General features: G+C 37.5%; 1 protein-coding gene across 1 annotated transcript in view; it reads left to right on the top strand.

The window, feature by feature from the left end:
- The window catches only part of rgs9a (regulator of G protein signaling 9a), a 36215-nt gene that overhangs the window by 10159 nt on the left and 11000 nt on the right, over positions 1 to 15056 (top strand). The window contains exons 3-11 of the mRNA XM_026166245.2: positions 1188 to 1238; positions 1855 to 1961; positions 6743 to 6794; positions 7779 to 7837; positions 8352 to 8428; positions 8655 to 8736; positions 8849 to 8911; positions 13443 to 13472; positions 13606 to 13667. Coding sequence (XP_026022030.2) covers positions 1188 to 1238; positions 1855 to 1961; positions 6743 to 6794; positions 7779 to 7837; positions 8352 to 8428; positions 8655 to 8736; positions 8849 to 8911; positions 13443 to 13472; positions 13606 to 13667 — 583 coding nt within the window. The remainder of the gene's footprint in view (positions 1 to 1187; positions 1239 to 1854; positions 1962 to 6742; positions 6795 to 7778; positions 7838 to 8351; positions 8429 to 8654; positions 8737 to 8848; positions 8912 to 13442; positions 13473 to 13605; positions 13668 to 15056) is intronic.

Here is a 15056-nt window from a genome sequence, read left to right as displayed (position 1 = left end):
TTGTGCCCCCTTTTCCCTGTTAATGCCCTATCGGCCCCCCTGGCTAAACTTTGCTAGATCCGCCCCTGCACAGTTACCAGCGTCAGCTACGTAGAAAAAGATCCTCGAGTAGAAAGTAATATTAAATAAATTCTAACAACAGCTGATCAAGCTTAAACGTGCTGCTGTTGTTCAGCCGCTGGTTTCCTCTTTCTGGTGCAAAGTGGGCCAAAAGCAAACCAGAGAGACGGACTCGCGACAGAAAAGCCGATCAGCTGATCGTTAAGCAGTTTCACGATTGAAGTAGCAGCCGGAGAGCGAGAGGCAGTAGCTCGTTAAGCTTAACGTGGGAATGCTTTACAAACATTCAGAGATGGACTTACACACTTGCTTTACTTCTCTCGGGATAACTTTGTCGGAGATGAAATGCCAGGTTGCTAGCAAAGCTCCACATGCTATCCAGACCACCGACAGGTCCCGCATGCCACAGCCGCTCTATCACGTGATGCATACTGCTCCGACATGCTAACGTTCTGAGGTGAGTTACGGCGTGTTGCAAGTTTTGTGAGGTGCTTTCGTGATATTTAATGGATCGGATTACATTTTTTATTTTTCTCCGATATCCGATCCAGTAATTTAGGTCAGTATCGGACCGATACCGATACGTAATATCGGATTGGTCCATCTCTAGTATCTGAGCCTATATAAGGCTGTGTGCCAGGTTCTCAAATAAAATAAAACTGTATCTGGTGGTTGGTATGACTCGGGGTGATGATTCATTTAAACTAACATACTAATCATGCCGTAACCATGTCTGTGTAAGACATTATTAAAGGAATGTAACCTAATGTTCATAGTCCACATTTAACACTTTGGAACAGCTGAGCTATTTGGTTCTTTCTTTGTGAATTTCTATTCTTAAGTTGTTTCTATCTTCTGGTTTTTGCTGATAAAGCAAGAATCATGTCAGCATCTGCTTCTTTCTGAACAGGATTTCCAAATGAACCTCCAGTGTACTCGTGTTTCTGGCTTTCATTAAAATTATTTGGGATGAAATTATTTTCTTTTTGCTCTTTTTGATTTTGAACCCATTCTTTCAAAGGATTTAATTTTGGTTTCCACTGACCAACAAATGACACAACATAAACACAAAGACGTGTGATTTAAATGTTCTTGATTCTGATCAGTATATCTGTGTCTCCACACAGGTAATGACACAATTGCTTGGATTAGCAACAAAATGAAGACCACTACAGAAGGTACGATCAAAGCTCTTTTTCCAAATGTACTGCAGCCCTGCACTTCGACACATTAAATCATTGCACACACCATTTACCAGAGTTACTATAGTTTTATTTCTTTTTGCCTTTTTGCTTTTACTTCAGTGTAGTTTCACTTAGTTTCCATTGTGAGTTTGCTCATTTCAAGTTAGTTTTTATTTTCTGAAATGTTTTCTTTCAGCCAGTTTTAGTGTTTATCAATTATTAATGTATGGATTTGGAAAAATCAGTACAAGTTTGTTTGTTTGTTTAAAAAAAACAAACAAAACTAAAGAACTTTTTGAAAGCAGCGGACAAACAAAGTGGAGTTGGCATTTCCTTCCTGTGTTTGCGTGTGTTCCCTCTGGGTGCTGGGCTTCCTCCCACAGTTCAGACATGCAGTTAGTGGGGTTAGGTTAATTGGTAACTCACCCATAGGTGTGAATGTGAGTGTGAACGGTGTCTGTGTGTTAGCCCCGCGATAGACTGTCACCCTGCCTCTCGCCCTATAATAGCTGGGATATTACCTCTGTATTATGAGTTTATATTTAACAGAACACCAGCCAAATGTTGTTTGAACTGGTTTTATTTTCTTTCTTTCCTGCCTTTGTTCCAGAGGCTCAGGCCTTTGGCACCATGTTGGTAGCTTATGGTTACATCTACCCGCTGCAGAACCATAAGAAGCTGGTCATGTGCAACGACAGCAGCCTGTACCGTTTCCAGGTAAATGTTTGCTTCACCTTTGCTACATGTGATAAGAGTCCGAGTCACACTGTCCCATCGTAGGTAAAGCATGTGAAGGAGTTTATATGGAATTTGTCAGAAGTTACACGTGAGAAAAAAACATAATCTGAGCAAATCATTTCATTCTGTGGGTGCAGGTATTTATTAGCAATGACATTCGTTGTGCATAAATTCAACAACCTGTGAGCGTAGAACTCAGACGCAGTCCTGCTGACGCGTCTGTGCGCACACAGGTTGGAAAGGGGGATCAGTCAATCAACAAATGAATTAAATAAATACATCATTAAATAATGAATTAAATGTTTTATAAATTAATTAAATAAACACAAAAATAATTAATTAAAAGCCCATTTGTTAAATTTTTGGTTTAATGACTTAATTAAGTATTTAATTAATCATTTAATGATGTATTAATTGAATCCATGCTGGCACTCCTGGCCCTGCAGCTGTGTTCATAAATGTATTTTATCTGTCAGCCGATCGAGTCAAAATCATTGCTTTGGTCTGGTTGCTGTTCTTGTAATGGTACCAACACAGCCTACACACAATCGTTTGGACATGTGTGGACCCAAACGATGCCTAACCTTTTGAAACACCCTGTTTGTCTGTCACCCATACACTGTCAACATGTTTTAGCCAAGAATGTCCTGGCTTAATCTTCAAATATATGTGGATGGAGCGCAGAGTGAAGGCAAAGGACCAACAAGTGCTCAGCATCTCTGAACTCCTTCCAGACTGTTGGAAACCATTTCAGGAGACGACCTCATGAAGCTCATGGAGACGCCGAGAGAGCAAAGCAAAGAATCTGAAATATCAAACTTGTTTGGAGTTATTTCCCACGTTTTTGTTCACTACATATTTCCACGTGTTCATTCATAGTTTTGATGGCTTCAGTGAGAATCTACAATATAATAAATAAATAAATAAATAGTCGTGAAAATAAAGAAAAAACAAACCTTTGATTGGTAGTGTATGTAAAATAGTTTGCAGTCAACATGAATAATGCTGGGTCCATGGCTGCAGTATATTACTGATGCTCATCAAGCCAACACAAAGACTTCGAGGCTGCTATTTTAACCATTTTCTGGAGAATTGATCGGTCAACAGGCGATGATTTCATGCCTGTTAATCTCTAATCTGGATCCTGTAACCTGCTCCAGAGTAGGTTAGGTTTGCAGCGTAAGTTACCATGGCAATGTACTTTGGCAAGAAGGGTTCAGGGTTCTCACGGTGGTGATACAGAACCCAGGGTTACCCTCGACGTTTCCTGGATAAGTAAACTCGTGCTTCATAGTACAGGCCTCAGACTAACTGGACAGGAAACTTTGAAAGATGTGCTAGCACTCACGCACGCTCTGCATGATTATAACCATACACACAAACAACATAACAGGTGGAACCACTTCCTTGACTGATATCAGCTATTGCATGAAAACGTGATTCATGGTGCCGCACGTCCTTCAGCAAAGGGAAACTGAAAATACCCATATAGATCCTCCAATCAGAGTACAGATTTGTATGATGAGCAAGATGTTGAATCATCTGGAATCCCTTGATGTCTTCATGCCTTCAGATTTTGCCTTGTTTAGACCTGAGGGGGGACTTGGATGAGGGGTTGTCCTCTGGCTCCTCCAAGGAAACTGTTTTTCAGCCTGATACCAGGCAGAAAACGTTCCCTCTGAGCCTGGAGGAAAAGGATAGAAACACACACACTACTAGTCAAGAGTTTTAGAACACCCCAATTTTCCAGTTTGTTATTGAAAGTTATGCAGTTTAATGTCTCTTTGCATTCTTAAATGAAAGTGTAGTACAAATAAAGAGTTAAAAAAGATGGAATCAGTTTATAGACCAAAATGTATTTTAAACTTTGATTCATCAAAGTCGCACCTTTGGCAGATATACCAGCTGAACACAGCCGTGTCATTCTTTCTGCAATAGAAATCTTCTCCCATATCTGGAGCAGAAGTTCCCATAAATGTGGACCTTCTGGTTGCTTTGCTTTCACTCTTCTGTCCAGTTCAAACCAGCTCGTTGGGTTTAAGTCTGGAGACTGTTGGTTGGTAATTTTTTATTTCAACATGTGAACAATATACAGGTACCTTTACAAAAAAGAAAATAAGAAAGAAAAAAAAACTTTACAAAATACATACAAAAAAACGTTCTGATTAATTTACATGTTGAAAGGGAAGAAGTAAACACTTATTTAATCCCACCCCTTTGCCATAAATCATCAGTTAATATTTAATCAGCTTCATTACTGGTATCATTTGTAATAAAAATAGTGAACAGATTTCTGATATACTATAAACTATAATATCACATCATGAGTTTGTTTGTTTTTAAATAGAGACATTCACTTAATTTAAATATTTTCCTTTTCTTTATAGATCGAGAAGATCATATTTTTATAACTCTTTTTGAACAGTTTTATGTTTGGACGTTGCTTTAATTCCATATTCAGACTGTTCCACAGTTTCACTCCATGCACAGAAACACAAAAGCCTTTTCTTGTAGTACGTACCTTCATTGTTTTGAAGTTACAAAAACCCCTTAAATTATAACTTCCTTCTTTCAAAACAAACATACTCTGAATATTTCCTGGCAGTTCTTTATTTTTTGCTTTGAATAGAATTTGTGCTGTTTGGAATTTCACTAGATCGACTGTAAAAATAGTGAGTTTGTATGTTCCTGTAACCTGCACTGTGGATGATTCGAATTGCTTTTTTTTTTGAAGAGTAAAAAGTGAATGTAATGTGGTTTTATAGTTATTGCCCCAGACCTCTGCACAATAGCTTAAGTAAGGTGAAACCAGTGAACAGTAGAGAATATGAAGTGATGTTCTGTCGAATACCTGCTTTGCCTTGTTTAGTACTGCAATGCTTCGTGATACTTTGGAATGAATATATCTTACGTGAGCTCTCCAGTTAAGTTTTTCATCTGTTATTACCCCCAGAAATTTATTTTCACTGACTCTTTCAATATCAACACCATTTATTTGAATCTTTGCATTTGTATTTAAACTACTATTTCCAAATAACATCAGTTTAGATTTATTCAAATTTAATGATAATTTGTTTTTATCAAGCCAGAACTTCACTTTACTTATTTCATATCCTCCAATAAATTCTGCAGATCATCACCAGAGCAGAAGATGTTTGTCTGGTCAGCAAAGAGAACCACTTTTAATGCTTTGGACACTTTACAGATGTCGTTAATGTTGAAGACTTTTGGACCCAAAACTGACCCACAAGCAATGTGCATACATAAGGAGCAACCATCATTTAATTTCACAAACTGCTTCCTGTCACCTAAATAACTTCGGACCCAATCTAAAGCGACCCCTCTGACACCATAACGTTCCAGTTTTCTTATTAATATATCATGATCTATAGAGTCAAATGCCTTTGTCAAGTCTCTGAATAACCCAGCCACATGTTGCTTTTTGTCTGTGGAGTTTGTGATGTACTCTATTGAATCTAATAGTGCCGATGATGTTGATCTGCTTGATCTGAATCCGTTCTGACTCTCGGTGAGTAGTTTATGTTTATCTATAAATTTTTCCAGTCAGTTTTTAAACAGTTTTTCAAGAACTTTTGAGAATTGAGGTAGTAAAGAGACTGTGCTGGACACTCCATGTTTTCAAGCTCACCATCTTGTTCTTTTTTCCTGAGGTAGTTCTGGCATAGCTTGGATTTATGTTTTGGATGAACCCTTGACCAACTAGACACATACCAGAGGGTCCTGCATGGTGCTGCAGGATGCTGTGGTAGCTGTTTTGGTTCAGGGAGCCTCTCACTCTGTACAAGTCACCGACCCTGGATCCAGCAAACAGCCTCAGACCATCACACTTCCCCCTCCATGTTTGATAGTTGATGCCACACACTGTGGAACCGTCCTTTCACCTACTTGACGGCAAAGATCCTGCATGAGTTCAAATGTTGATCCATGAGTCCATAATACCTTCTTCCAGTCTTCAGCAGTCCAATGGTGGTGTTTCATGGCCCAGCCAGGCCTCTTTGTCCTATTCTGAAGTCTGGCTTTCTTGCTGCAACTCATCCTGTCAAACCTGCAGCTTGAAGTTTTCTCTTCACAGCTGAAACTGAGACTATTAAGCTGCTTGAAGCTGATGTCCTGTGAGCCACCATCACACAAGCTGCTAACTCTCAGAAACTTGTCCTCTGGTTCACTCGTGTCTTTGGGTCTGCAGACCTCTTCCTGTCACAGTTTGTTTCTGAGCCTTTGATGGTGAAGGAAACTGGACTCACTGACACCTTGACTGACTGTCAAGGTGTTGACTGATTCTCGTTTTTGTTTTTAAGTCCTGTAACGTTTCATCCTTTTCTACAACAGACTGATGGGACAGCGGTGCAGAGACTTGCCTCCAGCATTAAAGTAAACCACAGTTGGTTTTTCAGCAGACACGTGTGTGATGACTTCACGTGCTCATCCATCCTGAGTTCTACACACATTGTTGTGCGACTGAGAATAAACTCCTGTGAAATGAAATGATTTGCTTGCACTATGTTTTTATGACATAAAATAATTCTGTGCTGGCCATGTCTGTGTGTGTGGGCTGTTTTATGTTGGCAAACGATTCATTAAACCAAAGCAAAGAGTGTGGGTACAGGTAAAGGTCAGGGAAGGACATGAGCTTTCTTTAGACTGTTTGCTGTAATTTAGTTGTTTCAGTAATGTCCAGAAACATTTTAAATAAACATTGAAAGCAGACATATAACTGGTTTCATTTTCAATGTTTTCAGACTCCTTACTTCTGGCCAACACAGAAATGGGTCCCAGACGACTCTGATTATGGTGGGTATCCTGTGATATGAACTTACCTGCACTTTGTTTCTACAGGAACCTGCAGGCGGTGTCATACCTCAGTCACCATATATTAAACATTTACAGTGGGATGCAAAGATTTGGGCAGCCTTGTTAATAGTCATTATTTTCCTGTATAAATCGATGGTTGTTACAATAAAAAATGTCAGTTAAATATATCATATAGGAGACACACACAGAGTGATATTTGAGAAGTGAAATTAAGTTTATTGGATTTACAGAAAGTGTGCAACAATAAATAAATTCAGAGAACGACTGGTAGGAGTATTAATGGATACAACTCACTTAAACTAACAATAAAACTTGACTGTCTGTTTGTAGGTAAATATATTTAAGTTGAATTAATTGACAAAAGTTTTGTATTTAAATTTCTTCCCCCACAAAGATAAGTAAAAACGTTCTCGCCTGATCTTCTCAGAAACAAAGCCTGATCTTTTTCAAAGAAAAAGCCTCCCACAATGCACTCGGCAAACAGCGTTAATATTTTCAGTGTTAAACATTTCCTCAAATAAGAAGTGGAACACCTGAGAGCTGGTCCACAAAGGCAGCCCAGGAGAAACAAGCCTGTGTTGAGTCAGTGTGCCAACATCATGTCAGAGCTGTGCTGCAGCGGTCGCACAGTGGTTGTCTGCAGCATGGAAACACTGGGCTAATTTTATGACATCGTAGGATCGAATCATTTGAAATCATTCATGTGAGTTAAAGCTGCTAATGAACCACTTTGCTTCCATACCTTTAATATAGCAACAGTATGAAGCAGTAACCTGGAGGACATAGAAACAACTATGAAATTAACGGGATTTCTATTAAACAAACACATTTAAACCAGTAAATTATAAAGAAAATAATGTTGTTCATAGAAAGACTGGTTTTGTTTATTGTAGCTAATAATCTGATGAATAAAATTTACTTTTTGTGTTTTGACTGTGTTTTTATTTGGTTTTGTGGTTTTAGCCATTTACCTGGCAAAGCGGAACATCCGGAAGAAGGGCATGTTGGAACCATATGAACAGGTAGACAATGTGTCTGCTTCTAGATGTGTAATGAGTAGCACAGTCATTATTCCATTATTAACTGGAATACATTAAGTCTACTGGTCTTCAACTCAATAAGGCTTCTCAGATTTAAGCTGGGAGATTTAAGTTGAGGGCTGATGTCACAGAATGATACTGACACAAACCAACAGTGCAATTTTGGATCTTCTTGTTTCACTGTTTTTCTATTTGAAGCAGCAGGAATGAAATGGTGATGAAGTATTCATTCACAAGACATTTAACTTTTCAAACGTCACTGGCCCCATAGCTTCTGCCTCGGTTGTGCCACAGTGGCTCCTTTTACTCTGTGGGCCCTCTTTCTGTCTTTTTGATGCTCCTCTTCACCTTTCTGTTTCTCTGGCGTCTCACCGATCAGAGGCTCTTTCATCTCCTGGTTATAACAAGAATGCAGTCAGCACGTGCTGATTAAACTCTTAAACTAAAAGGGATTTTCACCTTGCTGCTCCATGCTGTGTGTTTGTGTTTCAAACAGGCACATTACAATCACCTCCATGAATGGCTGAACCACAAATGGGATTTCATTGTGATGCAAGCAGCTGAACAGTATAAGTAAGTGACACTATCACAGCTCGTAATGTATAATGCCCGCTGCCACCACAGATGCTGGTTTTTGAGACTATTTCTTAAAGTGCAGTTTGCTGCAGCATGGTCACTAATGTACAGTGATTGGTCCTGATGCTGTGACGGGTCTTGTAGGCACTTCTGTTGTTTGGTTTTAGGTTTTCACAGATGATTTCCTCTTAATACCCCACTTACCTGCTTGTACATGTGTCAGGGCTGGCAAAGAGAGGAAGAAGCCAGATCGCGTGGTGTTTGACTGCCAGGAGAGGGCGTACTGGATGGTGAACAGGCCTCCGGTCAGTCTTTCAAACTCTGTGCTGTCTACATGTTTTAATCTCATTTATAATCATGATCTGTAATTGTATTATTTAGACTGTATCTATCTTGAATGATGTTCTGTGTGTCCAGCGTTGTGCTCACAGTGCCATGGACTGTGGTCCAGAGAGGCTCATTGACCCAAACACAGATGAGGTGAAAGGTCAGTAAACATAGAAACCCACAAACAGGTGTGGAGCAACGACAGTGTTACATGATTACATGAACTTAAAATCCTTTTTCTGGAGACGCAGTCTGACCTTATAAAGCACTGTATGAGTGAAAAATGGTTTGTAAATGCCATTTAAATACCATGATACTGTAAATACTCTAAATACTGTAAATACTCTAAATACTGTAAATACTCTAAATACTGTAAATACCCATTTAAATACCATGATACTGTAAATACTCTAAATACTGTAAATACCCATTTAAATACCATGATACTGTAAATACTCTAAATACTGTAAATACCCATTTAAATACCATGATACTGTAAATACTCTAAATACTGTAAATACCCATTTAAATACCATGATACTGTAAATACTCTAAATACTGTAAATACTCTAAATACTGTAAATACCCATTTAAATACCATGATACTGTAAAAACTCTAAATACTGTAAATACTCTAAATACTGTAAATACCCATTTAAATACCATGATACTGTAAATACTGTAAATACTGTAAATACCCATTTAAATACCATGATACTGTAAATACTCTAAATACTGTAAATACCATTTAAATACCATGATACTGTAAATACTCTAAATACTGTAAATACCATTTAAATACCATGATACTGTAAATACTCTAAATACTGTAAATGCCATTTAAATACCATGATACTGTAAATACTCTAAATACTGTAAATACCATTTAAATACCATGATACTGTAAATACTCTAAATACTGTAAATGCCATTTAAATACCATGATACTGTAAATACTCTAAATACTGTAAATACCATTTAAATACCATGATACTGTAAATACTCTAAATACTGTAAATACCATTTAAATACCATGATACTGTAAATACTCTAAATACTGTAAATGCCATTTAAATACCATGATACTGTAAATACTCTAAATACTGTAAATACCATTTAAATACCATGATACTGTAAATACTGTGAATACTGTAAATACCCATTTAAATACCATGATACTGTAAATACTCTAAATACTGTAAATACCATTTAAATACCATGATACTGTAAATACTCTAAATACTGTAAATACCATTTAAATACCATGATACTGTAAATACTCTAAATACTGTAAATACCATTTAAATACCATGATACTGTAAATACTGTAAATACTGTAAATACCCATTTAAATACCATGATACTGTAAATACTCTAAATACTGTAAATACCATTTAAATACCATGATACTGTAAATACTCTAAATACTGTAAATACCATTTAAATACCATGATACTGTAAATACTCTAAATACTGTAAATGCCATTTAAATACCATGATACTGTAAATACTCTAAATACTGTAAATACCATTTAAATACCATGATACTGTAAATACTGTGAATACTGTAAATACCCATTTAAATACCATGATACTGTAAATACTCTAAATACTGTAAATACCATTTAAATACCATGATACTGTAAATACTCTAAATACTGTAAATACCCATTTAAATACCATGATACTGTAAATACTCTAAATACTGTAAATACCCATTTAAATACCATGATACTGTAAATACTCTAAATACTGTAAATACCCATTTAAATACCATGATACTGTAAATACTCTAAATACTGTAAATACCCATTTAAATACCATGATACTGTAAATACTCTAAATACTGTAAATACTCTAAATACTGTAAATACCCATTTAAATACCATGATACTGTAAAAACTCTAAATACTGTAAATACTCTAAATACTGTAAATACCCATTTAAATACCATGATACTGTAAATACTGTAAATACTGTAAATACCCATTTAAATACCATGATACTGTAAATACTCTAAATACTGTAAATACCATTTAAATACCATGATACTGTAAATACTCTAAATACTGTAAATACCATTTAAATACCATGATACTGTAAATACTCTAAATACTGTAAATGCCATTTAAATACCATGATACTGTAAATACTCTAAATACTGTAAATACCATTTAAATACCATGATACTGTAAATACTCTAAATACTGTAAATGCCATTTAAATACCATGATACTGTAAATACTCTAAATACTGTAAATACCATTTAAATACCATGATACTGTAAATACTCTAAATACTGTAAATACCATTTAAATACCATGATACTGTAAATACTCTAAATACTGTAAATGCCATTTAAATACCATGATACTGTAAATACTCTAAATACTGTAAATACCATTTAAATACCATGATACTGTAAATACTGTGAATACTGTAAATACCATTTAAATACCATGATACTGTAAATACTCTAAATACTGTAAATACCATTTAAATACCATGATACTGTAAATACTCTAAATACTGTAAATGCCATTTAAATACCATGATACTGTAAATACTCTAAATACTGTAAATACCATTTAAATACCATGATACTGTAAATACTCTAAATACTGTAAATACCATTTAAATACCATGATACTGTAAATACTCTAAATACTGTAAATACCCATTTAAATACCATGATACTGTAAATACTCTAAATACTGTAAATACCATTTAAATACCATGATACTGTAAATACTCTAAATACTGTAAATACCCATTTAAATACCATGATACTGTAAATACTCTAAATACTGTAAATACCATTTAAATACCATGATACTGTAAATACTGTAAATACTGTAAATACCATTTAAATACCATGATACTGTAAATACTGTAAATACTGTAAATGCCATTTAAATACCATGATACTGTAAATACTCTAAATACTGTAAATACCATTTAAATACCACGATACTGTAAATACTGTAAATACCCATTTAAATACCATGATACTGTAAATACTCTAAATACTGTAAATACCATTTAAATACCATGATACTGTAAATACTCTAAATACTGTAAATACCATTTAAATACCATGATACTGTAAATACTCTAAATACTGTAAATGCCATTTAAATACCATGATACTGTAAATACTGTAAATACTGTAAATACCCATTTAAATACCATGATACTGTAAATACTCTAAATACTGTAAATACCCATTTAAATACCATGATACTGTAAATACTCTAAATACTGTAAATACCCATTTCCACATCAGTTTTCAGATTTTAATTATATTTCCAAATTTACAAAAAGCTACATGTTTCTGTTTACATGTTTACATTGGTAATTTTGTGATGGCAGTAGAGCTTCAGTTGGAGTTTTGATTGGATGCTCAACCTTCTATATCTGTATTTATTTTAAATATTTAAGGAAATACTGTATTTTACAGGATGAAGATATTCAGAACACTTATTTATTGCATTTCCCTTTCTTCTGTTTTCCTCTAACACAGATCTCTTTTCTCACATGAACATGAAAGAGTAATGCAGAAAGGTTTATGTGTGTCTGCACAGTGGGGTGAAAAAGTTTTCACAGGGTCATTTCTGGGGTGGATTTACTGCCACGCTCATTCCTAGAAAGGCTGGTAACTGTCGAGAAAGTTCTCCACCTGTGGAGACATAATCTTTATGTCTTTTTTGCATGTTTGTCACACTTCAATGAGTCAGATCATCAAACAAATCTGAATATTAAACAAAGACACGAGCAAACACAAAGTGCAGTTTTGTTCTCAGACAGAAAATGAACACAGATCCAGAATTTAGTAAATGAAGAACACAAGAGTACTTCACAGAAGTCCAAACAAGGCTTCATAGTAGTGAAACCTTGTAATGGACAGAAGCAGGAGGGTAACGAGACAACTACAAAAAAGAGACCAATAAACCGATGGATCAAACTCCGTGGTGATGAAGAAAAGACACATGCAAACCAGAAATAACTTTGCTTAAGTAGCCAGACTTTATATCCCCACTGTGTGACATTATAGTGTTGTGGTGTGGTAAGTGGTCATTGTACTAATGAGCAAAACCAAATTGGCTGCCCTGCAGCACACTGGCGACCTGTCCAGGCTGTACTCTGCCTTTCATCCCATGGCAGCTGGGATGGGCTGCAGCACTCCAGAGGACCTGAATTAGATACATGGAATAAAATGGATGGATGGAAATGGGCTATCTGCTGAACCTTGAGGATGGTTTGATGGTACAGGGTTCCACTGTTACCTCACACCATGCGGGTTCGGGTATCAAACCTCCAAATTTGCTGGGCATCAATTTGGCCAACGGCATGTTTGATGAAATAATGAGTCTGAATTGTTAATAGGTGTGAATGTTAGAGTTTGTGGTTGTCTGTCTCTGTCTTAGAAAACTTATTCAATTCTAGCATTGGGGAAAAGCACTGATATTGATATTTGGCTGCAATTTTCAAAAAGTTAAGTAATCATTTACCCCAGAGGAACCATTTCTGCTTCAGCAGACCTGAGCTGTAGATCTAGACCCCTAGCATCAAAACGTCTTTCTGTATTTAATCATACTTGTTAAGCTTATCACATAACGAGTACTACTGCACCAAAAAAAATGCTTCCATGAAAACTTTTCATTTTATAATTCTTTTCTTTCAGAAAACCACTTTTGATATCTATAGACGCAAGGTAAGTCTTTGAGTTGCTACTGAAAAATTAAAAGTATGCATGCATAAATACACAGCTTTAGCTGTACATAGGTACAAAGGTACTTTGGAAATGGAAATAATCCAAATAACAATTCTGTGTGTGTTTTTTCTAGAACATGTTCTATCAACAAGCTATCATGAGGTCCAAGGTCAAATCTAGCGTCTCCCTGGGAGCGTAAGTTTCTTTCTGGTACCAAGACACAGATTAACCCTGCAGATGCCCCGCCCCTCCCTGAGCCTGGTTCTGCTGGAGGTTTCTTCCTGTTAAAACGGAGTTTTTCCTTCCCACTGTCACCAAAGTGCTTGCTCATAGGGGTCATCTGATTGTTGGGGCCAGGCCCTGGAGCCAGGCCTGGCCCTGGAGGGTGCCCGAGTGCGAGCGTCTGGTGGCTGGGCCTTAGTCCATGTGGCCCGGCCGGGCACGGCCGTAAAAAGGAGGCACCGTAGGGGTCGGTTGCATTGTGAGCAGGGCAACAGCCAGGAGTGGAGGTCCTGGCGGACCGATCCCCGGCTACCAAGACTGGCAATTGGGACATGGAATGTCACCTGTCTCGTGGGGAAGGAACCTGAGTTAGTGCATGAGGTTGAGAGGTACCAGCTAGATATAGTATAGATATAGGCTCACCTCAATGCACGGCTTGAGCTCTGAACCCAGTCTCCTGGAGAGGGGCTGGACTCTGGAGTTGCCCCTGGCGAGAGGCGGCGGGATGGACTGGGTATCCTGGTATCCCCTCGGCTTGCTGCCTATATGTTGAGGTTTCTCCCAGTGGATGAGAGGGTTTGTTCCGTCTGCCTTCGGGTCGAGGAACGGGTCCTGACCACCGTCTGCACTTATGCGCCGAGTGGTGGTTTAGAGTACCCAGCCTTCTTGGAATTCCTGGGTGGGGCTCCGGAGCTCCACCTGGGGTCTCTGTTTTCCTACTGGGAGATGTCAATACTCACATGGGCAATGACAGCGAGACCTGGAGGGGCGTGATTGGGAGGGACGGCCTCCCGGATCTGAACCCGAGTAGTGCTTTGTTACTGGACTTTTGTGCAAACCACAGTTTGGCCATAACGAACACCATGTTCGAACATAAGAGTTTCGATAAGTGAACGTGGCACCAGGATGATCTAGGCCGCAGGTCAATGATCAATTTTGTAATCGAATCACCAGAACTAAGGCCATATGTTCTGGACACTCGGGTACAGAGAGGGGCTGAGCTGTCAACTGATCACCACCTGGTGGTGAGTTGGATAAGGTGGCGGGGGAGGATGTTGGACAGACGTGGCATGCCTAAACACATAATGAGGGTGCGCTGGGAATGCCGCGCAGAGCAGTGATGTGCGATACCACTGATTTGCTTTCCGATCCGATACCAAGTAAATTCAAGGTGGTATCGGCGATACTGATCCAATACCGATACTTTGTACAAAAACTTTTTTTTAACTGTATCTTTTATTGTATCTCAAATTATAGATTCATAATGATTACAGGACTTCAGATTACTTGTTCTTATCACTTAATAATGCAGAATTATCATACAGAAAACTGAAGTTGTGTGCCATTTGAGCATGTTGCCTG

This window comes from Astatotilapia calliptera, chromosome 4, assembly GCF_964374335.1.
Source record: "Astatotilapia calliptera chromosome 4, fAstCal68.1, whole genome shotgun sequence".
Lineage (NCBI taxonomy): Eukaryota > Metazoa > Chordata > Actinopteri > Cichliformes > Cichlidae > Astatotilapia > Astatotilapia calliptera.
This window is presented reverse-complemented; position numbering and strand designations above follow the sequence as displayed.